The sequence below is a fragment of the Lissotriton vulgaris genome, chromosome 2_2 (genome assembly GCF_964263255.1).
Source record: "Lissotriton vulgaris chromosome 2_2, aLisVul1.2, whole genome shotgun sequence".
NCBI classification, from domain to species: domain Eukaryota; kingdom Metazoa; phylum Chordata; class Amphibia; order Caudata; family Salamandridae; genus Lissotriton; species Lissotriton vulgaris.
In genome coordinates, this window is record NC_141688.1 from 287,002,031 (window position 1) to 287,027,940 (window position 25,910).

General features: G+C 48.7%; 1 protein-coding gene across 1 annotated transcript in view; it reads left to right on the top strand.

The window, feature by feature from the left end:
* Window positions 1–25,910, top strand: part of EXT2 (exostosin glycosyltransferase 2) — a 106,014-nt gene that overhangs the window by 59,402 nt on the left and 20,702 nt on the right. The window contains exons 4-5 of the mRNA XM_086959820.1: window positions 13,169–13,285; window positions 17,364–17,559. Coding sequence (XP_086815946.1) covers window positions 13,169–13,285; window positions 17,364–17,559 — 313 coding nt within the window. The remainder of the gene's footprint in view (window positions 1–13,168; window positions 13,286–17,363; window positions 17,560–25,910) is intronic.

The window sequence follows — 25,910 nt, forward strand, 5'->3', positions numbered from 1 at the left end:
ATCTTCTCACACAAGAATGGCCAAATTATAGCATTTAAAGGTTATCTCCCGACCTGATCTACACACAATCTTCCATGCTCAATTATCTGCAGGGAAGGGAATGTCACATCCTTCTCCTGTCAGCATTTGGGTAAAAAGAAGGGTTAGCTCTGTCCTAGAAGATAACAACCAAATGTAATTACTATATGCAAAGGTTATTCTCTGATATAAGTGCTCCCTGCTCCCTTGCTCAGTTACCACTTACCCGGACGGGAAACGCACCCGTCCACATAACAGCATCTGACTAGAAGAAAGGTTAACCCTATCAAGAAATAACAGTTACACAAGGGTTCACTAAGAACTGGGGTCCCTTTATTACACAATAGCAAATTATAACATCACAATAACTAGCAATCTAGACATAGCCTGAAAAGTAAAGGGGAATAGACACATACACAGATCTGCGGGATCTCTTTGTTATAATGGAAAACAAGAAAGCTTTATTACTAACACGTCCACATGTAGCTGAACTGTAAATAGCTAAAAAGGGAAGTGGATTCTAACAGACTACACACCGCTGAAAGAAAAGGGATTAATCAGTGTAACAATACAGTAGGGAATCTAGCCTAGAAAATAAAAGGAAAGTGAATGATTAAGTGTAAAGCAAACTCGTTTAGAATGCCTCACCCTATAAGAAAGGAATGTTTCTCTCTCTCTGGTGGAATCAGGGCTCTCTCTCCCTCCATCACCACGGCTTCGCTCCACTGGCTCCAACTGCTGCAATAGCTCCAACTGGCAGCTACAACTCTTCCATCTGACTGCTCTCTCCAGCTCCAGCAACCATCTGAACTCTACCATTCCAAAAACCAACTGAACACTCTGCCTCTTCTGCACGTAGCTAATATGGAATGCTCTCCCCTAGTAGAAAGTTCCAGCCAGTAGCCTCCTCCCACCAAATCCATGTACCTGGCTCCCTGCTCCAGACGCCCTCACAGTGATCAACTGCTTGTTTCGTCTGGAGACTTGAGCCCAGGGACATTTCTTGATAAGAGTCAGCTCCAGCCGGTTCTCTCTAGTTTGCAAAGAGCGAACAACACCTCATAACTAAAACATCACACTTGACCTACATGCATCTCAGTCTGCAGAGGCAGAAAGCAAAATGGAGTCTCTCTGGTTCTGGGCCTTGTAAGCCCGAAAAGGATGAAATAGACACTTAGCTCTATACACAAACCCTACCAATAGATAATATAAAGTCAGAACTACAGGATCCACCCTCTACTATAGGTAAAATGATGAAAGAACACATAATTATGTCAAAGCCAATAGGCAATAGATGGATTAGAGTCAGGAATAAGGGATCTATCATCATATAAAGCGGCTATCCTCTAGTTTATGCTTCTAGGTCTGAAAAGAGGCCTGAAAAGGACCATAACAAGCTAAGAATTGGGATCTAGGATGGTAGCAAGCTAAAGTCACCATCACTCAGAAATAGAACCAAAAACCCGGTCACTACAGATGATTAAAGATTACCTGTTTCACTGCTGGTCCTTGATGGACATTATGAAAGAAGCTCTGTTCAGTGCTAGTTCTCAATGGAGATTATGAAAGATGATGACCTGTTTCATTTCTGGTTCTCGATGGAGTTGATGAAAGATGATTATCTGTTTCTCTGCTGGTTCTCCGAGGACATGATGAAAGATGATGATCTGTGTCAGTTCTGGTTCTCGATGGACATGAAGAAAGATGATGATCTGTATCAGTGCTGGTTCTCAAGGGACATGTTGAAAGATGATGATCTGTGTCAGTGCTGGTTCTCGAGGGACATGATGAAAGATAATGATCTGTGTCGGTGCTGGTTCTCAAGGGACATGATGAAAGGTGATGATCTGTATCAGTGCCGGTTCTCAAGGGACATGAAGAAAGGTGAGGATCTGTATCAGTGCCGATTCGCAAGGGACATGAAGAAAGATGATAATCTGTATCAGTGCTGGTTCTCAGGGGACATTATGAAAGATGATGATCTGTATCAGTGCCGGTTCTCAAGGGACATGATGAAAGATGATGATCTGTATCAGTGCTGGTTCTCAGGGGACATTAAGAAAGATGATGATCTGTATCAGTGCTGGTTCTCAAGGGACATGATGAAAGATGATGATCTGTATCAGTGCTGGTTCTCAGGGGACATTAAGAAAGATGATGATCTGTATCAGTGCTGGTTCTCAAGGGACATGATGGAAGATGATGATCTGTATCAGTGCTGGTTCTGAAGGGACATGATGAAAGATGATCTGTGTCAGTGCTGGTTCTCAGATGACATAATGAAAGATGATTATCTGTATCAGTGCTGGTTCTCAAGGGACATGATGAAAGATTATGATCTGTATCAGTGCTGGTTCTCAAGGGACATGATGAAAGATGATGATCTGTCTCAGTGCTGGTTCTCAAGGGACATGATGAAAGATGATGATCTGTATCAGTGCTGGTTCTCAAGGGACATGAAGAAAGATGATGATCTGTTTCATGTCTGGTTCTCGAAGGAGATGATCTGTTTCATATCTGGTTCTCGATGGAGATGATCTGTTTCATGTCTGGTTCTAAAAGGAGATGATGATCTGTTTCATGTCTGGTTCTCGATGGACAAAATGAAAGAGTATGATCCATTTCTGTGCTGGTTCTCAATGGACATGATCAAAGATGATGATCTGTGTCAGTACTGGTTCTCAGAGGGCATGATGAAAGATGATATGCTTCATTGCTATTTCTTGATGAACATGATGAAAGATGGTCTGTATCAGTGCTGGTTCTCGCTGGACATGATGAGAAATGATGATCTGTGTCAGTTCTGGTTCTCAGTGAACATGAGCAAAGATGATGATCTGTTTCAGTGCTTGTTCTTGATGGAGATGATGAGAGATGATTATAGGTGTCCGTGCTGGTTCTCCGTGGACATAATGAAAGATGATGATTTGTTTCAGTGCCGGTTCTCGATGGAGATGATGAAAGATGATGATCTGTTTCATGTCCGGTTCTCGATGGAGATGATGATCTGTTTCATGTCCGGTTCTCGATGGAGATGATGATCTGTTTCATGTCTGGTTCTCGATGGAGATGATGATCTGTTTCATGTCTGGTTCTCGATGGAGATGATGATCTGTTTCATGTCTTGTTCTCAATGGAGATGATCTGTTTCATGTCTGGTTCTCGAAGGAGATAATCTGTTTCATGTCTGGTTCTCGAAGGAGATGATCTGTTTCATGTCTGGTTCTCGAAGGAGATGATGATCTGTTTCATGTCTGGTTCTCGATGGAGATGATTATCTGTTTCGCTGCTGGTACTCTGAGGACATGATGAAGATGTTGGTCTGTGTCAGTGCTGGTTCTCGATGGATAAGAAGAACAATGATGATCTTCAACTGACTCAAAACGGCGATGACTCCCCCCGCCTCCTATACACCACCATCTTTCTCTGCAGGTGTCTCCCACTTTTTCACCAGTTGCGAGACTGTCGCGTTGTGTCATTGGGTCATCTGTTGTGTTCAAACCTTCCTCCAGATGTGCTCACCAAAAAACACCTGGATTTTATAGGGAGGAGTTCTTGTCTTATTCAACAAAGGGTCAGTCAAGGTGGTGGCTCTACAAGGAGGTACATACTTACTCCCTTTACTTCCTAATTCTTGTAGCGTCCTACCAGCAGTAGCCACACAAGAAGAGTAATTCTACGCGTCTTTATTCCTCTGCCGGTAAGTCAGAACTCGGCATTCTAAGCCTGCCTTCAGCTCATCCCTCCAAAGCTTACATCACAGGCCTACGGTGCACAGTGGCAACCAAAAGAGTTCTATTGTTCTTTTATTTACAAGACACTACAGTTCCCGCGAAGGAGCTCTGAGCACTATCCCTGACTTTTGACTCGTGAACTTGTTCATGTGGCAGCACAAGTTGCGGAGGCAGTCCCTGAGCCAGGTTCTAATGGCGTCCAATACAGGGGATTATGTGGCACAAGGAGGCGTGCCGGTTCTTCAGGGCTCCATGGGCAGCCCTGGCCGTCGGATCGCAAAGAGTCCGGCCTGGTTGTCCAGGCACAAGGAAACCAGCGTGGGTGCAAGGGGAAAGGACTTGGATTCTGGGGGTAAGAGAGCTTGAGGTGTCCCCTAGTCTCAAGGAGACAGGCCTGCTCGTTTGGTGGAAGGGGGCAAATCTGGTTTGGACCCAAGGGGGCTGTTCCTGCTGTCTGGTCACAAGGGCAGGCCTGGTCACCAGGCCGAGATGGTCTTAGACCACTGTGGCTGTCTTTTGAGGGGCGTGCCCTCTACCTTGTGTATTGATGTACCTCTCAGTGACAACCGAGCCATAGGTTATCTGTGAATAAGTTCACAGAGAGGGAGAAAGAAGGACAAACGTGCTTCCTGGGAAGGCAGTAGAGCTGTGTTATTCCTGTTTGAGCTGCCTGGGCACACACAACTTGTGGAAGGAAGACCTGCGGGTATGTGTGTTGTGTTTACAGCTGGTTCTGTATGGAGTGTAGACTCTGAAGATAGAACGTCAGCTAAACCTTGTGAGCTGCACTTCAAGCAGAGAACGTTAAAGCACTTTCAGATGCCTGCATGTAACTAAGAGGTCTTATGTTTTAAGCCCGAGAGGAAATGTTATCCTTCACAGGTGGGTGTTACTAGAGCGGTTGAGTAGCATAATAGCAGCTTGAGTTATGCGGCATGTAACAGTGCTATATAAACACAACTCTTTCGTTATTGCTGGAGTTAAACAAAAAAAACTTCCGCTACACACGATCTGTCGCACGTGCCAGATTCCTCACCCTATAGCTTCAGTTGTGTTGGGTGAAACCGACTTACTTTTGGGAATTTTAAGTTATGCTGAAATTACGCTATCATGCCACTTTCCGTAATTGTGCTCCGTTTGCAGTTAACATTTACTGTGAAAGCGCAGGAACAAGAGAACTTGATTAACTGTTTTTTTGTAGTGCTTACGTTTTTTGCACATTTTTTAGTGCAAAATGTGTGCCTGCATTGAAAACGAACGCCAGGGTGATTTTCACTCCAAATAGGGCGTAAAATGAGGATGCTCGTTTGGCTGAAATTTCACATAATTACATTTGGGGAGAAAAGTACGCGAATTTCCCACACCACAGTTTTATTTGCATGTTTTGTGCCTTTCCCTCACTATCCTCTCGGTGCTACAAGCAAGAAGGGTGAGTACAACAACCGGGCGAGATCTTTAAACCCTTCCTAAAGTATAAGAAATACTAGTGTTGCATAAAACAAACACATACATTAATTGAGAAAAAAACACAAGTTAAAGTGACGTTATAAGTAGGTAAGGTAAAAAAGATCGTAGCTGAAAGAGGCCAACTGGTTTAGATTGTGGAGCTTGCAGGCACCCAGGAGCTATGGTCACTGCCAGTCCCATCAGCCCGGCGGCTGCCCTTGTCCATTCAATTCTGCGAGCCCAGGGTGTGCGAGAGGCGATGCTGTGACGCCAGGAGAGGAGGACGTCTCTTTGGCACTGGGTATGATGAGGTGTGTGCGCTGCTTCCCTGCATCGTGTGCACCATGGTCCTTACCACTTGCACTGCAGTGCCTGGTCCTGCAGAGGGCAGTAGAGCATCGCACTACATTTCAACCCCACAGAGGCATTCATGCAATGGAGAGTGACTCACTTCAAAACTTCCATTTCACCGATTAGAACTCCTACAAGACGGCTCCGGCCCGACGCCCAGTTAAACTGAGACAGCGAAGTGAAGTGGTGTGTGTAGGAACGCACATTGTGGCCAGGAGAAGATTGTTATTTCCGGTTAGACGTTGTACAATTCAACCACTGGATGAATGTTTCTCTCTTTTTTACGGTTATCGGCACATGGAAAATGTGTAGTTATTTCGTGACCTAATAGTACACCATATTCAATAAGTACTGGTATCGCGTGTTAATTCAGTGACACGATATATGCTTAAAATGTCAAAATGTATTTCATAAATAAAGGAGATGAAGTGTACGGCCAGATCACCTCGCCCCCCCTCCCCCCTCTTAACAGCCGAGGGCAGCAGCTCCGGGGGGGGGGGGGGGGGGGCGGCCCTTTAATGGCGCCAAGAGGAGGAAAGAGTGTCTGCCATCCGCGGGTCCTGGGTGAGGCGCACGGGAGTCGCAGCGCTTCTCGGCTGCATGGACACAGCTGGAAATGCGTCTGAGGAGAGGATGTAAATGTAAATGTAAATGTATAGGCATTTATATAGCGCACTACTTACCCGTAGGGTCCCAAGGCGCTTCGACCGCTGCGAAACCCTTCCTGGCTTCCCTGAGAGATGGTCCCTTAATGGGTATCTCCGGGGTGAGACCAGGCATCCCCGGCAGTCTGGTGGGGCCGTTAGTGAAGATGAGGCAAGCTAATGCCCAGAGTTGCTGAGTGTGATCGCTGATCAGAGTGGGCACTGAGGCGAGAGAATTATCGAGTCCGCTGACCCTGGTCCAGAAACCTGCCGTGCCGGGAATCGAACCCTGGTTCCGGGCCGTCCTCTGCTCTCGGGTCTGCCGCCTCTAACCAGTGAGCCACACTACTTCACTCAGAGGGGCACAGAGGGGGTGGGTACAGGTATGGGGGGGGGGGGGCTGTGCTCAGAAGGGAGAGAGTGTATCAACAAGAACGGGGATTGATTCACTGACATCCCTGGGAAGAGGCCGAAAATGCTAGCAGTATGCGAACCAGACTCTAGTTCCCATTGATTATACATTAATTATATACATCAAAGTATCAAATCTGTGTGTGATCGAATTAGCCTATATTTCAACAATTCATTCATATTTAGCACCTTGCCTAATATTTACATGGATAAACGTGCATCTTTGACATACAAAGCAAAGAAAGGAAACGAGTCGCAAACACAATATAAAAAGCTACACACATCAAATCAAATGATTACTTTACGGTGTCTAGTGATTCACACACGGGCTATTATTATTATTTAAACCGTTTTATATAGCGTACAGCAACCCACTTGGGGTTTCCTGGCGCTTAAATCATCAGTTTTATGAGTCCTTTAGAGCTCAATTTATGTTGCTAGAGAAGGGCGTTTACATTCCAAGGCCCTCCAAAGAGAAGACGTTTGAAGCCGTGGATAGCTCGTCCGCTCCCGGAACAATCCCGGCCTCTCCCGGAACAGTCCCGGCCTTTCCCCCGGTACATCCCCGGCCTCTCCCAGTACAATTGGCCTCTCGTTATTTCTTTTCGCAGCCGCCCCTCCCGTGTCTTTGATTTGCCCATCGGGCGCGGTACCCCCTTGTTTGCGCAGTCACAAACACCCAACTGCACCTTGCTTCATCTAAAGCACGTTGCATCCAACCAGAGGACGCCTGGGTGATTGTGGACTGGATACGACTGGACACGACTGAAGCTCGACCGTTCTGAGCATCGAGACACGGGGGCCAGACTTCAATTTACAAATTCCTGTGGACGGCTTATTCTGTGTGCAGAGCAGAGAGATTACTTCCAGACTCCATTGGGAATAATAGTGTTTTAAAATGGATTATTTAAATTAGAACAAATATGTATATCACAAATAACCTTTAGTGGTAAAGCCTATTTTCTGTTCACTTTTCACATTGTTGTGAAGTGGCACTTACCCCTCGGGGCTAGAGTACTGCATCAGTACTCGGGAGGGTCTGGGCGACCCAGCAAACTGCTGTTCTGTCTGTTTGCAACGACTCCTGCAGTGGCGCACAGTGGCGTAAAGAGGGACGCAGAACACGTCACTCCACGCCAGGAGTGCACAGCTGTTCTAGTAAAAGTGCCAGTTGCATTGAAAATTGAAAGTGCTGAAGAGGTGCTCACTTTCTGTGTCTGGGTTTTTGACGGGCAGTTTACGAAGTGGGCTTAGGACCGCCCCTTTCAGGCCCTGGCTTCCTTCACCAGTCTCTTTCAGCCAGTGGCTGGAGACTGTTTCAGTCCAGTTTTGGCTCAGCCCAGTGGAGGGCTCAACTCTCACGGGTGCTGTTCGCCGTTGGGTGTATGTTTCCACCTCCACTCCATGGCTAGCAAAGGCCTCCTTTAGGGCCGCCTCACAGCCGTTGCCCTCTCTACCTACTCATGCTGTGTCCATCCTTTGTGTTTCACTCCAGTGCGCCACATGCTTAACTCCGACCTGCTGCTGTCACCAATGCTTGTTTCGTTTCTAGTGGTCAGTCGCTTCTGCTTCTGTCCTGGAGATGCATTGCTTCTCTCCCAAAGCGGTCTCTCTTGAGAGATTCCACAGTGAGTGACCTTCCCTGAGGCAGCAGTGCCTTACCCTGGGGATGGAGCGGGAAGGTGTCCCTGCCAGGCCAACCCCTGCAGAACCAGCACCACTGCTCATCCTGCAGGCAAGCTGGCCATCACTGGTGGCTCTTGGCACACCGCAGCCAGGGCTTCATCAGACTGCAGACCGAGAGGAGGAAGAAAAGGACACCCCAATGGGGCAGCCTCCTCCATCCGTGCACCCGGGATCTGGAACAGCATCCCTGTATCCATCAGGACGGCCCACGCTGCTCCAATGGAGGGAAGAGTCGAAGGCATGGCTCTTTAAAGAACCCTACATCACAGCGCATTGACCGTGCACAGCCAGCTGACACCTGGAGTGCCGGACACAGACTAGTTACCTGAAAGAACCTTTGACGTCACCGACCCATCGGTGCTGGCCTACTGGAGGAGAAGGGTGCGGTCTATAGGACACTGATAAGTGTGCACACCTGAGTGGGTGTCCAAGGTCATGCCCGAGCATGTGCTGTGTGCATTGCACTGCAGCATGCTTTGACGTCACAGCAATGTGCCCATGGCTAAAGATATTCTGACGATACGGTCCTGCTAAAAATAATAATACTCAAAAATCTAGTCAGACCTGTCGACCTCACATGACTATCTCCCCCCGAATTTATATTCAGTAATCTAGCCAAACTCAATCCCACCTGCAGAAGATCGGGTAGAGGCGTGGCCGAGCTCCAATCGCGTCATATTTTGGGGAGGTTTTTGATAGTAGGTTTTTGTGCAGGTCATGTTTTTTATGTATGGTCGGTGTGTGGTCAGCGTTTTTGCACTGGTCTTGTTTTTTAAAATTTTTTTTTTTAGGTGCGGGGTGTTTTAAAATGTTGCCATAAAACCTGTGTCCCTGATCCTAAAGCGTTTACTGGAATCTTTACCCTAAGATTTGGAGATGCTACCATGCTTCTGACTGTGCCGCACAGACGGCTTCCTGCTTTTCGTGTCAAATGTTCATGGCGTTTGTGTTTCTGAAAGAAGTGAAACCTGTTGCACGCACCTGCCGCCCCTGCACCCCAGTGGCCCTCTGCCCCCCAGCGGCCGGCTGCTGGACTCGCACCAGTGCCAGCCCTGGGTGCATCATGGCATTCACAGGAGCCCTGCTCCTCGGATGAGCCCAGACCATGACCTTGCGGGTGTCTTGGCTCTCTGTTTACAGATGCAGATGTGTGATCCTGGGCTCTGACACGGGGGTGGGGGGAGGGGGGTGTTAGAGACGCAGAGTCTTGTGCACCACCGCAGCCGAGAGCCCTCTCGTGTAAGAAGACAATGGGATGTCCGCCCTTCCGATGCCTCCTCCCTGCCCCCTCCCTGACCCAGCAGCCGCCATCTTGTCCTTCTCCCTCTCCTCCCTGTTGATGAAGAGCCGATGACACGCGCAGAGATGCCAGACCCACGCAGCGCGCGCGGTCGCCTGGAGTCTGAGCACGTGGGCGCCAGGGGGATGCGCAGAGATGCCATCGCGATCACAGGCCGCCTGTCTCCTGATTGCTTTCATTGTGTCCCAGAGTGTCACCCCGGCCTGCCCCCCACCTTCCACTGATAAGGGAGAGTTTATTAGGCCCTGCTACAGGCCTGGACTGGGACACCCACCCCCTGGCTGGCACCATCACTTGGGTCAAGGCGACCCGGAGTGCTGTGAGTTATTACTACAGTGAAGTGAAAGGTGATGGTGAACCGAAGGCAGATGTAAAATACTGGTAGAGATGTTTAGTATTAGTGCTTTTATTAAGACTATCTCACTTATAAAACCTCTACCTGCAAGGCCAAGTGCTTGGAACTCTCTGGTGCACCTTTCCCACCTCCCTGCACAAGGCTGAGTGCTATGAACTCCCTAGTGCAACTTTACCACCTCCCTGCACAAGGCTGAGTGCTATGAACTCCCTAGTGCACCTTTCCCACCTCCCCGCACAAGGCTGAGTGCTTTGAACTCTCTGGTGCACCTTTCCCACCTCCCTGCACAAGGCTGAGTGCTTGGAACTCCCTAGTGCACCTTTCCCACCTCCCCGCACAAGGCTGAGTGCTTTGAACTCTCTGGTGCACCTTTCCCACCTCCCTGCACAAGGCTGAGTGCTTGGAACTTCCTGGTTCACCTTTCCCACCTCCCTGCACAAGGCTGAGTGCTATGATCTCCCTGGTGCACCTTTCCCAACTCCCTTCACAAGGCTGAAAGCTTGGAACTACCTGGTTCAACTTTCCAACCTCCCTGCACAAGGCTGATTGCTTTGAACTCTCTGGTGCACCTTTCCCACCTCTCTGCACAAGGCTGAGTGCTTTGAACTCTCTGGTGCACCTTTCCCACCTCCCTGCACAAGGCTGAGTGCCTGGAACTCTCTGGTTCACTCTTCTCACCTCCCTGCACTGGGCTGAGTGCTTTGAACTCTCTGGTGCACCTTTCCCACCTCCCTGCACAAGGCTGAGTGCTTGGAACTCCCTGGTTCACCTTTCCCACCTCCCTGCACAAGGCTGAGTGCTTTGAACTCCCTGGTGTAACTTTACCACCTCCCTGCACAAGGCTGAGTGCTATGAACTCCCTGGTGCACCTTTCCCACCTCCCCGCACAAGGCTGAGTATTTTGAACTCCCTGGTTCACCTTTCCCACCCCCCTGCACAAGGCGGAGTGCTTTGAACTCCCTGGTGCACCTTTCCCAACTCCCTGCACAAGACTGAGTGCTTGGAACTCCCTGGTTCACCTTTCCAACCTCCCTGCACAAGGCTGAGTGCCTGGAACTCCCTGGTGCACCTTTCCAACCTCCCTGCACAGGGCTGAGTGCCTGGAACTCCCTGGTTCACCTTTCCCACCTCCCTGCACAAGGCTGAGTGCCTGGAACTCCCTGGTGCAACTTAACCACCTCCCTGCACAAGGCTGAGTGCTTTGAACTCCCTGGTGCACCTTTCCCACCTCCCCGCACAAGGCTGAGTATTTTGAACTCCCTGGTTCACCTTTCCCACCCCCCTGCACAAGGCGGAGTGCTTTGAACTCCCTGGTGCACCTTTCCCAACTCCCTGCACAAGACTGAGTGCTTGGAACTCCCTGGTTCACCTTTCCAACCTCCCTGCACAAGGCTGAGTGCCTGGAACTCCCTGGTGCACCTTTCCAACCTCCCTGCACAGGGCTGAGTGCCTGGAACTCCCTGGTGCACCTTTCCCACCTCCCTGCACAAGGCTGAGTGCCTGGAACTCTCTGGTGCACCTTCCCGCCTCCTGTAGGTCTGTGCAAGGGTGTAGGCACTGGAATTGATTTGGTGAATGTGTGGTGCCTGCCTTGTGATGGATACTACCCATATCATGGTTCCCCTTCGAGAACTGCCCTGTGTTCAGGATACCCCACCTTCTACTTTAGCAATGGCTGCATCCCGAGTTGTACTAGCCTTGTTAATACTGATTTCTAGGAATGTATTTTGTAGAAGGTGGTGGGTACGGTTGAATCACAAAAGCAGAGTTCATTCAGCAGGGTCTTTCCAAGTTTGTTTTTGTTCCTTGGTGTGCTCAATATAGTCTGTATTTTTGCGTCTTATTAGGACCAAGCTGCTTGATATCAGAGCTTTATCTTTTGAGGCACAACTTCAGCGTGAAGATGTTGTTTAGGCTCAATGCTTTTAGGTGCAGCTCCTTTTCATCAGTCTATTGGGTTCTGCTAACACTAGGCACTTGTAGTCTTTTGGTGAGAGGTTCCAGGTAGCGGTTAGAAAATAGAGGCGTCTGTTTTGAAACTTGAGGACCTCCACATCTCATGATGAATTTTGAGGATAAGTTATAGGTTTTTCCCCAAATCACTCTGATTGATGTGGTAGGAAGAAAACCAGCGCCTGACCTGGTCTTGGGGTCTATTCTTTGTTCATGCACTTTTTGTGTCAACGCTGCAAAGAAATCTCACAGTACTAAAAGCAGAGATCTTGTCCATTGAGATGTCTTAAAGTATTAAGGTAGCAGTGTTTGTGCTGAACTCCGGCTAGCGGACAGTGTGAAGCCCATTGTCATTGACAGATTTGGTTAGTTGATTGGGCCCGCAACATTCAGTGGCTTTTCTGGGTCTGCCTCCGTTTAGTTTATTGATTTGGTTTTAGAGGATGGACATTCGCTTGCCCGTTTCAAGAGAACTGGAGAATGAAGTTTTATGAGGATGAGGAATGTGTTAAGAAAAACTTGGCTGTCGTAGAGAGATGCAAATTGCCTCTCATGATCTGAGCAGGATTTGTGTCCGGAAAATGGATGGCGGCTTTCAGATGTCTAAACAGTTCAGAAAGTGTTTCCATTTTTATAATTGAAATGGTGGCCAGTGTGGCAGAGGATTTAGAGTGAAAGATTGTCTCTAGTTCAGAGGAAGTTACGATTTTGTCTTGTTTGGATTGTATTTTGTTAGTGAAGAAACCTATAAACTATTTACATTCGGGAAGGGAGGACCAGTGTCGTGATTTTGCCAAGGGTTGATTGCTGTCCTGGATGTAACTCAACAAACACCAATTGGGTCGTTTGCAGATGAGATTGGTCCTGTATATAATCGGCTTTGCCAGGTGTAATGGGCTTCTTCTGGTTTTTCCTTAATGCTTAAATGAGAATATGTAAATTAGTACACAAAAACAATAATGAAGACACAAAAAGTAGAAAAGTAGACTTCACGGCACTGTACAGCACTGTATGGGGACGGAGAAGAAAATGTATTGGTACACACCCACACATATGGAAGTTGATGACATGCCTTTGAACACATCCACACATGCACTATACATAATAGATGAGTTTAATTTGCATGTTTAATTAGAATCCACATGCTCATCCAAACGCCCCATAATCAAGTTAAATGTGCTGCAGAATCCAGCTCTGATGGTGGAGATATGGTCTTGAGCTTCCTCTGATGTTTCATGAGCTGTATTCCCATGTCTTGTGTTTGCTGCAGGGCCCTGCTGGCTGGAGGAGGCTTCTCCACATGGACCTACCGCCAGGGATATGATGTTAGCATTCCTGTATTCAGTCGCTTGTCGGCAGAGGTCACGCTGCCTGAGAAGACTCCTGGGTAAGGATGAGTGAATGTTGGTATTACTTGTTCTTTTGAATTCCTCGTTGACGGGTTCGCCTCTTCCCTGGGAGGTGTGGGGATGTGATGCAGCTGCACAGCTCCTGTATCATGCTTGGTAGCCACTCACAGTTGTTTATGAGGCAAGGCCATGCTTTGAGTTCTATTACGGCTGCTCGCAGCTGGACTCCCTCAGCTCTTTCATGAACAGATCACTGCTCTGCACAACCAAGGGCTCTGGTCCCTGCTCTCAATAGATTCCCCTTTACAATGACTCCCACCCTAAAGACACACCCACCCACTGCAGGGACCCTCGCCAGACCTAGAATTGTTGGGCAGGGCTGTGATCCTCCTCGTTGGACTGGTCAAGGCTTCAGAGGGCAATACCATCCAAGTCCCTCACTCATAAATCACACACAGTGCATCTTCTGAGCAAGGCATCTCCTTTGTGAAAATGACTGCATCCCCATAAGTCCAAATAGATGTTCTCTTTCTTCCCGGTTACCTCGTTGTAGTATGTTGACAGCCAACTTAGGAGTCTTTCTTTTGCCACCAATACTTTACAGTTTCACAGACCGTTATTTGTTCTGTGTCATTTTCTTAGGACCCCCCCACCCCCCTACCAATCCCACTCTCTTTCCTTCTGCATCTGGTCATTTACTTTCTCCTTAATCACTAGTCTCCTTTGAAAACTCTTTTTCAGACTCCCCTCCCATCAACTTTTCACCTCCTCCACACATTCTCATTCTTTCTTGCCATCCTCCACTGCCCTGCTCCTCAGTAGTTTCTTTTTCTCTCTTACACACCTGCCGCACTTCTCTACTCCATGACCACCTTCCCTTTTTAGGTTGCTCCTACCAGATAGTTGGTTGCAAAATGCCTCCTGGGTACCATAGCGAACACGTACAGTGGCCTTAAAGTCCGCCCATTGCTTACCATTGATTGGCTTAAATGTAAATCCTCGTCTTGCTTCTTTTTTGATGGCTTGTCTTCCTGTTCGTTTCTACCCCTCCACTGGACCATAGCCTCTACACCATCCTTTTAATTGTCTGAGTTGCTTTCTTCCACTTCTCACATATATTGAACTACTTATTTTCTTTTCATGTATTCCCTCTATGAGAGTATATGTTTTATTAGGATCTCTAATGTGTGTTCTGCTCCTCCCCACACATCCCTGCACCCCACTTGCTCTCTTTACCATCTTCTGCTCATTGTTCCACACCTGCCCCACAGCCTAGATGCTCAGTGTTGTCCCTCCACCCACCTATTCAATGCTGCAATCTCCTTTGTTTTGTTTTTTTCAAATTGTTTTAAATATTGTGTCCTCCCCAGACCATATGTACCTCTCCCTGCCCACCCACCATTGCTTCCCCCCTCACACTAATGTGTTGCTACCCCATCTCATTCAGTTCTTATAAAAAAAAATGAGGGCCTAGCAGCAGTTGTTTGTTGCTTGGCTGCTCCACTTTAAAAACCCCAAAACACTTTTGCATGGGTAAGAACGATTTTGTTTTTAAATTTACATCTCTATTTGACTACCGTCATCTTGAATGAGTAAATAAAAATAAAAAAGAAAATAATTCATGCCAATCAGTCGACACACTCATACGACATCACGTGTGTACATGTTCACTGAACGGCATGCACATGTATGCACATCACCACACTCTTTTTGTGCTGATGCTTATACCATTCACAAAAGCATTTGGCTTTTTATTGACGCTACTCTGCATTGACAGAAAGCATTGGCAAAGGCAGTTCTAAAAGCAAGACATGTTGACTTTGCCAGTCCTTTTTTCCTCATCCTCCTTCACATACCATTAAACCCTCTTTACTTACTTGCCAACGTGGCTGTTGAAAACCATATCTTCCCACATTTTCATCCTACTGACCTAGACAAGAATCGCGTAAGCAGTAACATTCTGATAACGTAATTCAAATCAAGACAAATGCCACTTCATACCTCACTCCTTAAGTAACCACTATTTATATTTTAATACATGTAAGATACACCCAACCACCTGTATGTTAGTAACCTCCTCATAACTCTCCTCTTAGGATTGCACATTACAATAACATGGTTTCCCAACTCGTCATTCGACATCCTAATTATTCATAGTTTCTCCATCTGCGACAAGGACAGATCTCATAAATATTTCTTTGGTTTAACTAAGAATGTGGTGCCCCTTGAAACATCAAGAAGAACTCAAAATAAAGGAAACTGAAGAAATGTCCATGTTAAGCAATCTCTCACAACTCCTCCATCTCCCAATCTATGGCAAAGACACTTCCCTTGAACTCATTACTTCCACCCGTAAACTCTGCATCGTTAAAATACTCTCAAGCACAACGGGTCAGCTCAATACACTGTACTATTCTAGACATGAGTAAGGTAGTCCAGTTCCAACAAATGAAAGAAACATGCAAAGATAGTTATAACATCTCCAGTCAACAGCTATCATAAGACTCAAATCCTCAACTCCACCAGCAATTAGTCACTCGTGAAGAACTCAGACTACAATGTGATGTCATTTGTACCACCATATATGTCTAGGGTGACAAAAGGCTAGTGTAAGGTTAATTTCTGAGTGTGTTGGAGGCAACCCTTTGAAATGTAAGTGGGGCTTTAAACAGCTCTACCCCTCCTATCCTGGCAGGATAGCCATCTTCCAGCTACACCAGATCCTATTGTTCACTTTCTAAGCACAATATGCATTCCTGGTGGTGGAGAAATTAACTGACCCAGGCAGATGGATCCTCCTAGAAGGCCTCGGAATATTCAGGGCGAAAAGTGACAACTCTCTAAAAATGTCATTTTCAAAATTGTAATCTAAAATCTGGCTTTACCATTAAAGAGAATTTTAAATGTCAATTAATTTGAGTCCACACATTACATTTCCATCTGCTCCCAATCAAAAGTTAGTACTTATTAAATGTAATAAGTTATCCAAGTTATCCTATGTGACAGGTAGGCCTCACAGTAGTAAAACACGAATTTAGGAGTTTCTCACTACCAGGTAGTGTAAAACCTAAATAAAATGCACCCTTCACTATGGGCCATTTATGTCCTACTTTAGGGGCGGCATATATGTATTAAAAACTAAGACTTAGGCTAAAAAGGTTTATTTTGCCATGTTGAATTGGAAGTTTAAAACTGCACTACATGCTGCAGTGTCTGGCCTAAGTCATGTTTAAAAGGCTACTTTTAATAAGTGGGACAATGAGTGCTGCTGCCCACCAGTAGCATGTAATTTACAGGTCCTCTGTACCAGTTATATTATATAAGAGAGAGTTACAAGTAAATTAAATGTACCAATCAGGTGTAAGCCAACTGTACCATGTTTTGGGGGAGTGCACAAGCACTTTAGCACTGGCTAGCCATAGTTGCGTGCACAGTCATAAAAGCCACCAACAAAAACAGGTTCAGAAAACATGATGGGTGAAAGGAAAATGCTTGGGAGTGATCCTGCATAGGGGGCCAAGTTCAACACTGGGCATGAACCTGCATGTAAGTTGGAATTAGTTACCCTTACTCTGGAGCACAGAGTTTAGCGGTCATCACAGATGTGGCATCTTTCAGATTCAGGTAGAGGAACCTTGGCCTATTGTCTGGACGATTCTATTCTAACTTTATACCACAGCAGCAGGCAGTAGTTGCATATTCCAACAGTCTGTTCTGTGACCGGTTCTGGGAAGTTGTGGCTTTTTTTTGCCATGGTCTTTGTTATCAGGTGCTGGCAGGACGGTGAGTTGGAGATGGGTGTCGTCAGTCAGAGGAGACCTAAAACAAGGGTAAAAAATAATAATAATAAAACCATTTTTTTTCCATTAAATAATGAGAATGAGTTTTATAGTTAAGGTGTGTGCAGCACTGATTGTCAAAGTCTGGCATATGCATTTTGGTTCCCTTCCTAATATCTGTACTTTTTGTCATCGACTATACTTTGCCCTTTAGAGTGCAGAGGCATGGCCGATTGGTGGCCTTGTTATTTTTCCCGTTACATTTAAAAGCAAAAAATCCTGAATGCATGTTCCTCTTGGGAGAGATAATTCTGAATGTACCTCTGTTTCTTTCCAGCACCCGCAAGTATTTCCTCCTATCGTCCCAGGCAACCTTGCATCCTGAGTATCGGTCTGACCTGGAGGCACTTCAGGCCGAGCACGGAGAGTCTGTCATGATCCTTGACAAGTGTTCCAACCTGTCTGACGGCGTCTCCTCTTTGCGCAAACGCTGTGTCAAGAACCAAGTGTTTGACTACCCCCAGGTGTTGCAGGTAAGGCACACCCTATACTTGTGAATTTTGGATGTCTGCTCTTGCAGAATTTGTAGGGAGGTGTTTTGGCCTAAACACCTCAATTAGAGGCACCTGCTCACTTCAGAGACATTGACTCAAAATGAGGATTTCAGTAGATGCTTATTTCAAGGCTATAAAGGGTGGGCTCAACAGAGAAGGAGGTGCTGGCTCAAACAAATGAACTCTGATGTGTCATCCAGGAGCTGCACACCAACAGGCACAGTAGGCATTTAAGAGTTTGTCATTTCTACTCTGATGAAGTAGCTCACGCTACTATACTCTCCTTTCGGTTGAAAACATTCTCTCAGGTGAGAAGGCAGGGTTATAGTGTATGGGCTAATATGGGATGGGGAAGGTTGTCCACTACACCTGTCTATTCAAGTTGTGTCAGGTTTTCAGAGTTCTCTTTGTGGAAGGGGCTCAGTTAGTCATTCGGGGTCATTCCATTGTACATCGCATATGACTTACCCCTCTATATCCCTGACCATATGTTGGCTAGTGCTTGTCTGAAACTCTTAAGATACCATTCACCAGTCACTCGTAATTAAGCTGCTTTATAATAAAGGTGGAAGTTGGGTAGGGCTGGCCCATTGGCCCCCTGGTAGTCTAAGCAGTGTGTCCGGTAGTCGAGGTCTGCAGTTTTGCCATATAAATTAGGCAAAGAGTGAGCGGAGTGTCGGAGAAAGTCATGTTCCAGAGTTAGGGGGAGCCTTTGGAAAAGATAAAGAACCCTAGGTAAGGCAGTCATATAAACCACATTAATGTGACCGAGCCATGATATAAAAATAGGCACCCATCATCTGAGGTCTGCTTTCAATTGATGGAGTGCAGGAGAGTTGGCTTAATAGAGGCTTGCAATTTTGGGAGCGATTCAGCTGCCTAGATCTGAATCGCTGTTATATCTTTCTAAGCCTTTGAAATAAGTGTTCAGTGCTTAGGGAAAATAACAGTGGGGCTAAGGGGCACCCCTGTCTCGTCCCCCTCCCAAGTTGAGAGGGCAGAAGTGTATCCACTTATTAACACAGTAGATTTTAGGGCCTCATAAATAGCTCGGTTCATAGCTATGAATTCTTCACAGATGCAAAAGCGTGTTAAAGTTAGGAAGAGAAAGGATCAGTCAATGCAGTCAAATGCTTATTCAGCGTCGGGGCCTAAGAGTACAGCCGGGATCGGTTTATTTTTGGCTTTCTTTATCAGGTGAAACACTCATCTCACGTTATTGTGGGTTTGCCGGCCCTTGATGCAGCCCGATTGATCCGAATGGATCAAGTTAGGTATCAAACTATGAAAGTGGGATGCTAAAATCTTTGCACATGACTTGGTATCCATATTGAGCAGGGTTATGGGTCTGTAGGAACTACAGGAGCTCACATCTTTAGCTGGTAACATAATAACCATCACCAGTGCCTCTTTCATAGATGGAGTAGGGGATCCTTGTATAGCAAATGGCTGGAGTAGGAGAGTCCGATGAGGAATCCGATCTGCACTAAAGGTTTTTATAAAAGTGAGCTCTGAGGCCATCTAGTCTAGGTGCTTTATGAAGTTTTAGAAAGGTAATAGTTTTGCGCACCTCTTCGTTCTCTTAATATCTCATTTTGATCTGGGGAAGTTGCACTTTATTCATATACTCTGACTGGACAGGGGGGTCTACATATTCTCCTGCGTATAATTTTTCATAAAAGTCTATGAAAATTCTTGCTTTCTCGGTGTTGGAGGTCGCCATCAGTCCTGTCTGGGTGCATATATCGCCAGTATTCTCTTTTCCATGCATATTTCCTAATTCATGAGCCAGAGGAGTAGCGACTTTATTACCCCGAGAGTAAGTGGTATCCTGTGGTTTTGTTCGCAAGTGTGGGTTCTGGTGCCCTTACCACCCCTACTTGGATGGTTTTGGTCAGCCTTTGGCCATTGTTTATTGGAATTTTTCATGAGCCATAACGTTCCCTGGTATGCTTTGTAGTAGGTGCTCGACCTCTTTTCCTGCTGCAGGGAGCAGACCTATGTCCTCCTGTCCTACAGCAGCCACCATACGCGTACATCACTTGAGCATTCAGTGAGCCTCTTCATCCCCTGTTGTTGGATCTAGCCAAAACTGTATTCTGGCAATCTGCTCCTAATGGGACTGCCAAGGTACACTTTAAGTATTAAGGAGAGGATTTTATCTGGCGGAGTATGTTGAAAAACCCAAGCCAGTAGGGGGATTGAGCACTGCAATTGGGAATTATATGGGGGCATCATCTTGGCTCAGCCAAGGCAGCAAGCGTTTGTCCTTTTCAGTTTTGGAGTTTACTTATTTGCTTTTTTAAGTCTAATACAGTAGTAATTCTTAGGCAGGAATGACGTTCACCAACCTGTAGAACATTCCTGGGTGGATCACTGCTATAGCTGAAAGACACGCTGCAGGCACACGCAGTACGTACCTAGCTTTGGAAGTTAGCTGTAGATGTTAACCACATGGATGTTCCACATTTTCCTCTGTTGTGCTGGGCTATAATGTTAATGGGTGTGGTCATGAGAAGCTTAGCTCGTCATGAGCACACGAGCACCGTGCCTCATGACGAGCTCAGCTCGTCATGAGCATCGAAGGGGTTAAAACTTGTAGAACACTTGGGCACTATTGGGTCTTAGAGAAAAATCTGGAGCCCAGCGTTGAAAGATTCAGCATCCTATCTGGCAAATGGCCCCTGTTCATCTAAATAGAAGTGAGTAACTGGTTTATTAGAGGTTCATCCGGAAAGTGTGTCTTCTGACTTCTGTTAGCATATACTGGGCTCAGGAGCGCATGCATGTGCATTGTTTAGTTGATCTATAATTTTGTGTGGCCAAGCAATGACAGAAGGCTGTATGTGTGTATATCTGATAGAGACGTCTAGCTGCAGATTCCTTAACTTGGAATATCCCCAACATCAGACTGGATCCGGAAAACTTTACAGCAGCAGCAGCGCTGCGCGCCGGGTGGGGGGGATGGCGTCGCCCGACTCCGCCCTGACATCGTCCACGGACATGACTGCAGCAAAGCCATATTAGCCCCGCCCGGCGTGCTGACGTCAGTTTTCTTCTTTTCCGCGTCCGAGCGCAGATCCTGGAAAACCAGCAGTTCCTTGGCCTGGTTTTTGGGGCCTTCTCTGTGCTTCGGTCTTGAGTGGTACAGTGTTCAATGCCTTCTGGCTTTAAGGCCTGTGAAGCCTGTGCACGTCAGATGTCTGGAACTGACACGCACCTCATTTAGGCGTGCTCCATGACTCTAAGAACTGTGACGCATGTCAGCGGATGAAGCCAAAGTCCTTGAGGGACCGTCGCATGAAGTTGCTGGCCGCGCTGGTGTCTGGTCCGGCTCCCTCCCGTCGCCGCTCCTCTTCTCGAAATCGGGCTAGTTCCCCTGGTCTCTCCCGCGCCGACGTGCGACTGCAGGTAAGCATAAGCACAGGTGTCTCTTACGGAGTTTTTCTTCCGCTGCCACCCATTCCTCTCGCACTGAGCTGTGTAAAGACGCACGGCAGCCTCACCCTCTTAGTCACCCTTTCCGGGTATTGGGGCAACGTATGCCCAAATGGAGGCGTGTTGTAAGGTGCTTCAGGCTTGTTTCGAGTCTCCCCCACTCCCTGGTGCACCTTCGGGCCCCCCAGAGGTTGCAGGCACTCATGCTGAGTCCTCGTCTGTGGATGTTTCACCTGCACCGGCTGTGTATGTCGACTTAGATTCCGGAGCCGACGTGATGCCACCAAGCCAGGGCCCAGAGCTCAGCCAACCTAGTCAGTCAGCACATAGCCCTGTGCGGCTTCCTGCGCCGACGTCGGAGGCGGCACCGGCCATGCACGGGTCGTCGCCGGGTGCTACCACAGACTCAACGCCGGCTGCGGCATCTCTTACTGTGGAATCGGCGTCGGTCGGCATCCAGGTCGAATCTACTGTGGAGGTTGTCGACATCCAGGCAACTCGGATACGACGTTGATTGATGTATGGACCAGTGTCGAGTCCGCCTCCCTTGGTGGTTGCTCCCCCCGACTCCTCGGGCGGCAATAGGTCACCTCGACCTCCGTCCACGCCGCTTTTATCATTTACGCCTCCTCATTTGGAGCCTGATGCTACCCTGGACTCCCCTGATGAAGGGGCCAGGGTGCAAGTACCCTGTGTCGCCTGGCCTTCGGGTCAGTCTCCGGCTCCTCCACTCCTCATGTCCAGTGGTAGGATTAGCCTTCAACCATATGACAATTTGTCACCTACACGGGTAGCAGATTAATCTAGTGCTGCCTTTGCACGCGCTATTCATGGGGCGGCTAATGTGCTTGGCTTTCAGCCTCCTATGGTACTGTTGCTTTCTGATCCTTTAATGGATCTGCTCCATTTGGAGCCTGTTGAAGTTGTACCTTTGCTGCCCTTCGGGGATTCGCTACCTGACGTCCTCTATGGCACTTGCTCAAGGCCAGCTTCTGGTGACCCCGTTGAGCGCGCTATTGCACGTAGGCACCACCCTGCTCCGGGTGATCCTCTTGTTCTGTCTCTTCACCCAACTGCCCAGGGCATGGTTGTTCAGGCAGCTTTTAATTTGGAGTCTTCACCATCATTACCATTGTTACCTCCCACCAGGGAATCTTGGCGGCTGGATGATTGTGGCCGCCAGCTTTTCGCCTCTGCTAGCGCCTGTGTGTTTTGGCCACAAATCCACTGCTCTTCGGGACTCAGTTGCCCACCTCCTCCCTTCTATTCCAGAAGGGTCACGGACGGAGTTGCTCAGTCCTCTTCTTCATGGCAGAAGCATGGCACAATTTTCCATTAGGTCCTCTCTGGATGCCACTGACTCTAGGGAATGAGTCCTGGCTCGCGCTGTGGCTTTACGCCACCATGCGTGGCTGCGCGACAGCCGCTTCCTGGATCATGTTCGGGATGCCCGCAGGGATCTATTCATTTAATAGGGTAGTTCTGTTTGCCCACCACGCGGATATTGCAGTCTCCCGTCTCTTATCAGGGTTGAGAAAAATATCTCTGTGATATTTTCCAGTGCCCAACCTAATGCACAGGTTGGTTTTTAGTTTCCGGTTATTGTTTATGGCTGCTTAGCCCTTTATCTGTTCGTTCAGTACTTTTCTTCTTTTCAGTCCTCTGACCCTATGTGGGGTATTCAATGCATTCGTTTCTGCCATTGCCTTGGTATACTCCTATGGAGTCTCCGAGCACACGTTCTGCTGGGAGTCACATGTCCATTCCTACATAAATCCTAGTGTGACTTGCTTCTTGCATGTTGGGATTCTCTGTCTGTATTGCATCGGAATTTGGCGTAGGTTCCGTGCCGTATGGTGTCTGTCCCGCATAACGGGTGAAACACCGGGTTGTAGCAATTCTTTCGCTACGAGGCATCCTATTTGCTGCTATGCAGCATATTTATTGTTGTTTTTATAAGTGCAACCTGGACATACAACCCTTTCTGGTACGTCCTCCAAGCGAGTGATTGAGCAGGTGTTCTCTGTTATTCGGGGTCATAGACGTTTTTTTGGCTGCTTGTGCTACAGCGGTGTCTATATTCTCTGATCTTTCAGTATAGGTTTTTGCATGCTTTGATTGGCTTCTTACTGTGTACCCTCTAATCAATCAATCAAGGAAGGGGGGCGTGGCTTGGGCGCCGATGGCGATGGTCGCCTGAGAGCTCGGCTCCGGGACTAAGCCCGAGATTATCCTGAAAATCGGAGGCTGCGGGGCACCCCAGACCCCGCATACGGCTGAGTGAGGCGACGACACCCTGCCGGGGGCCTTGGTGGAGTTTGGACGAGGGTTGCCCCGAAGAAATGCCGAAGTTTGCGGAGTTGCGGAGTGCGACCCAACATGGCGCCCGGACTCCTTTGTCCCCTTGATCGAAACTACTGAGTTGAAGAGGTGTCGCGGGTGTCGACTGGCGCCCGGCTTCACCATCCTCGGTTGTTCTAGACATTGGACATTCACAGGATTGGACCTTTTGCATCGGGTTCATACTTGGTTGGACGGCCGGACGGGTGCCCGCGCACTGGAGGGCACCGGGTGCCCTCTGATCCAGGCGGTGGGCCACATCGCGACTCCGCAACTAGCTACGATTTTCTGGCCAGTCCAACTACATGGGAGGCGCGACACTCTGGCGCCACAGATCAACCGAGGGAGTTGGTGGCCCTCACCCCGGAGCTATAGTGGGTGAACGGGTCTGCCCGACCCGGCGACGGTTGTCTCCGCCCCCTCATCGGTGCCCTCGGACGCCGTGGCGGTGGCGTGAGCCGAAGCGGCGGAGTCTCCACAGGCTCTGGAGAAGGAGATCGCCCATACCCGACGTGAGAACGAACACCTGGGAAGGTCGTGATCGACACCTGTACACGGAGACGCCTACTCCGGGACCCTCACGGAGAGCCCCTGGCAGCATGGGGAAACCTAAAGGAGCCAAGGGATCCAACCAGACCACCTCGGACTCTGAAGCCCAGGACAAGGAAGAGCATGGGGACCCGAAAAGATCTGGTAGCGCACCACTGCAGCAACAGTTCGACCGTGTACTGGAGGCGATAGAGGCTACGCGGTCGGCCCTCCAACAGGACATTGCTCAGGTGGCGACGGGCCTGGGCCTCCTTAGGGCGGACCATGGCAAACTCTCAGACCGGGTCAAGGAGGTGGAGGGCACGGTGAAAACTTTGGAACCGGCGCAGAGAACCTTGGCTGCGACGATAAAGGACGCCTTATCCCGAATCGAGACCCTCGAACGGAGGGCGGAGGATGCGGAAGGCCGCAACAGGAGGAATAACATCCGAGTGGTGGGCCTGCCGGAAAAAATCGAGGATGGCGATATGGTGCGATACTTGGAGACCTGGCTCCGAGACACGGTGGTCCCGGAGGGTCTGTCCTCCTTCTACACTCTAGAACGGGCCCACAGAGTCCCAGCACGGCCCCTACAGCAGGGACGTACCCCGAGGCCGGTGGTGGCGCGGTTGCTACATTTTCGGGACAGGGACTTGATCCTCAATGCCGCCAGGCACAATGGCCCGTTCCACGTTGCGAACAGTCAGGTGAACATCTTCCCTGACTACACCTACGAGACGCAGCGCAAGCGGTTCTCCTTCCTAGCGGTTAAGCGCGAACTCAGGAGTGAGGGCATTCAATATTCACTCCTATATCCTGCAAAGCTCCGCGTCATTGTCGACGACAAAACCCAGTTCTTCGACACCCCGGAGGAGGTCTGTGACTGGCTCGAACTGTACCGGACAGGGAAAGATGGTTTTGGCTCCTCGATCCAACAGGCGGATGAGCCGGAACAACGGAGGCGATCCAAGAGGGTCAGGAATCGCCGCGGCCGCACCGGAGGGCCCTCGACTGCGGAGACATCATCGGAACGGAGGGGAGTGTTGGAAGTTCTGTCGGAACTGTCGGGAGCAAGAGACGAAGCCATCGAGGAGGAAGAAAACCCGGGTGCTCAGGGGGCACCATCGGACTCGGAGGATTCAGTGGCAGACAGTACCCATACACCGGTGATCACACCGAAATCGGTGGAGGACCTTCTGGATGGACAAGGGTAACGGGGTATGCTGCCTTGTTTTGGGTGGGGGCCCGGCAGGGGGGAGGCGGTTGCCGTCCTTTATTGCTGACAATGAAGGAGAGAGGGTTGGGGGGCCTCTGCTCTTGCCCCGGAAGATTTTGACACTGGGGGGGGCTTGCTATAGTCCTGGTAGCCTGGGCGACGAGGGCCCACTGCCTCCGCCCAGACCGCACCTGGCCCATAAGGCCTTCCTACGGTGGCGACCGTAGGACTAGTGGGGGTTCTGGGGTTGATATACGTCGTGGTTTGGATGGGATCTAGATGGTGCAGTTTGGGTCCTGTTCTGGGGTGGTTGGGGGGGGGCTTTGTTGGTTTTTGGGTGGTTTGGTTTTGGTTGGGGAAAATGGCCGCCATCAGCGCTGGGAGGATTGATGTTTCTTCTTTGTGGGGACCCGAACGGGGAGACTGTGCAAGAACACTCTGGGACAATGGCTGATGTTGCTAACTTGAAATGTGTTACTTGGAACGTGAGGGGGCTTCACACTATGTCCAGGCGTCACAAGGTCCATGCTTATTTAGTGCGTAGGGGAGTGCAAATGGCGCTGCTGCAGGAAACGCATCTGAACAAGGCGGAAGGGGCGGCGCTTCAGCGTAGATGGCGTGGGCAGGTCTTTTCCACGGCGTACTCTGCTTATGCCAGGGGGGCGCTAATATGGATCAGGGCAGGGGTCCCCTTCCAGGTCACGAGGACAGTGTTGGACCCAGAGGGGCGTTTCGTGGCCATCTCAGGCACTCTAGGAGGGAGGGACCTGAACGTTTGCTGTGTGTACGCTCCTAATGTAGACCAGAC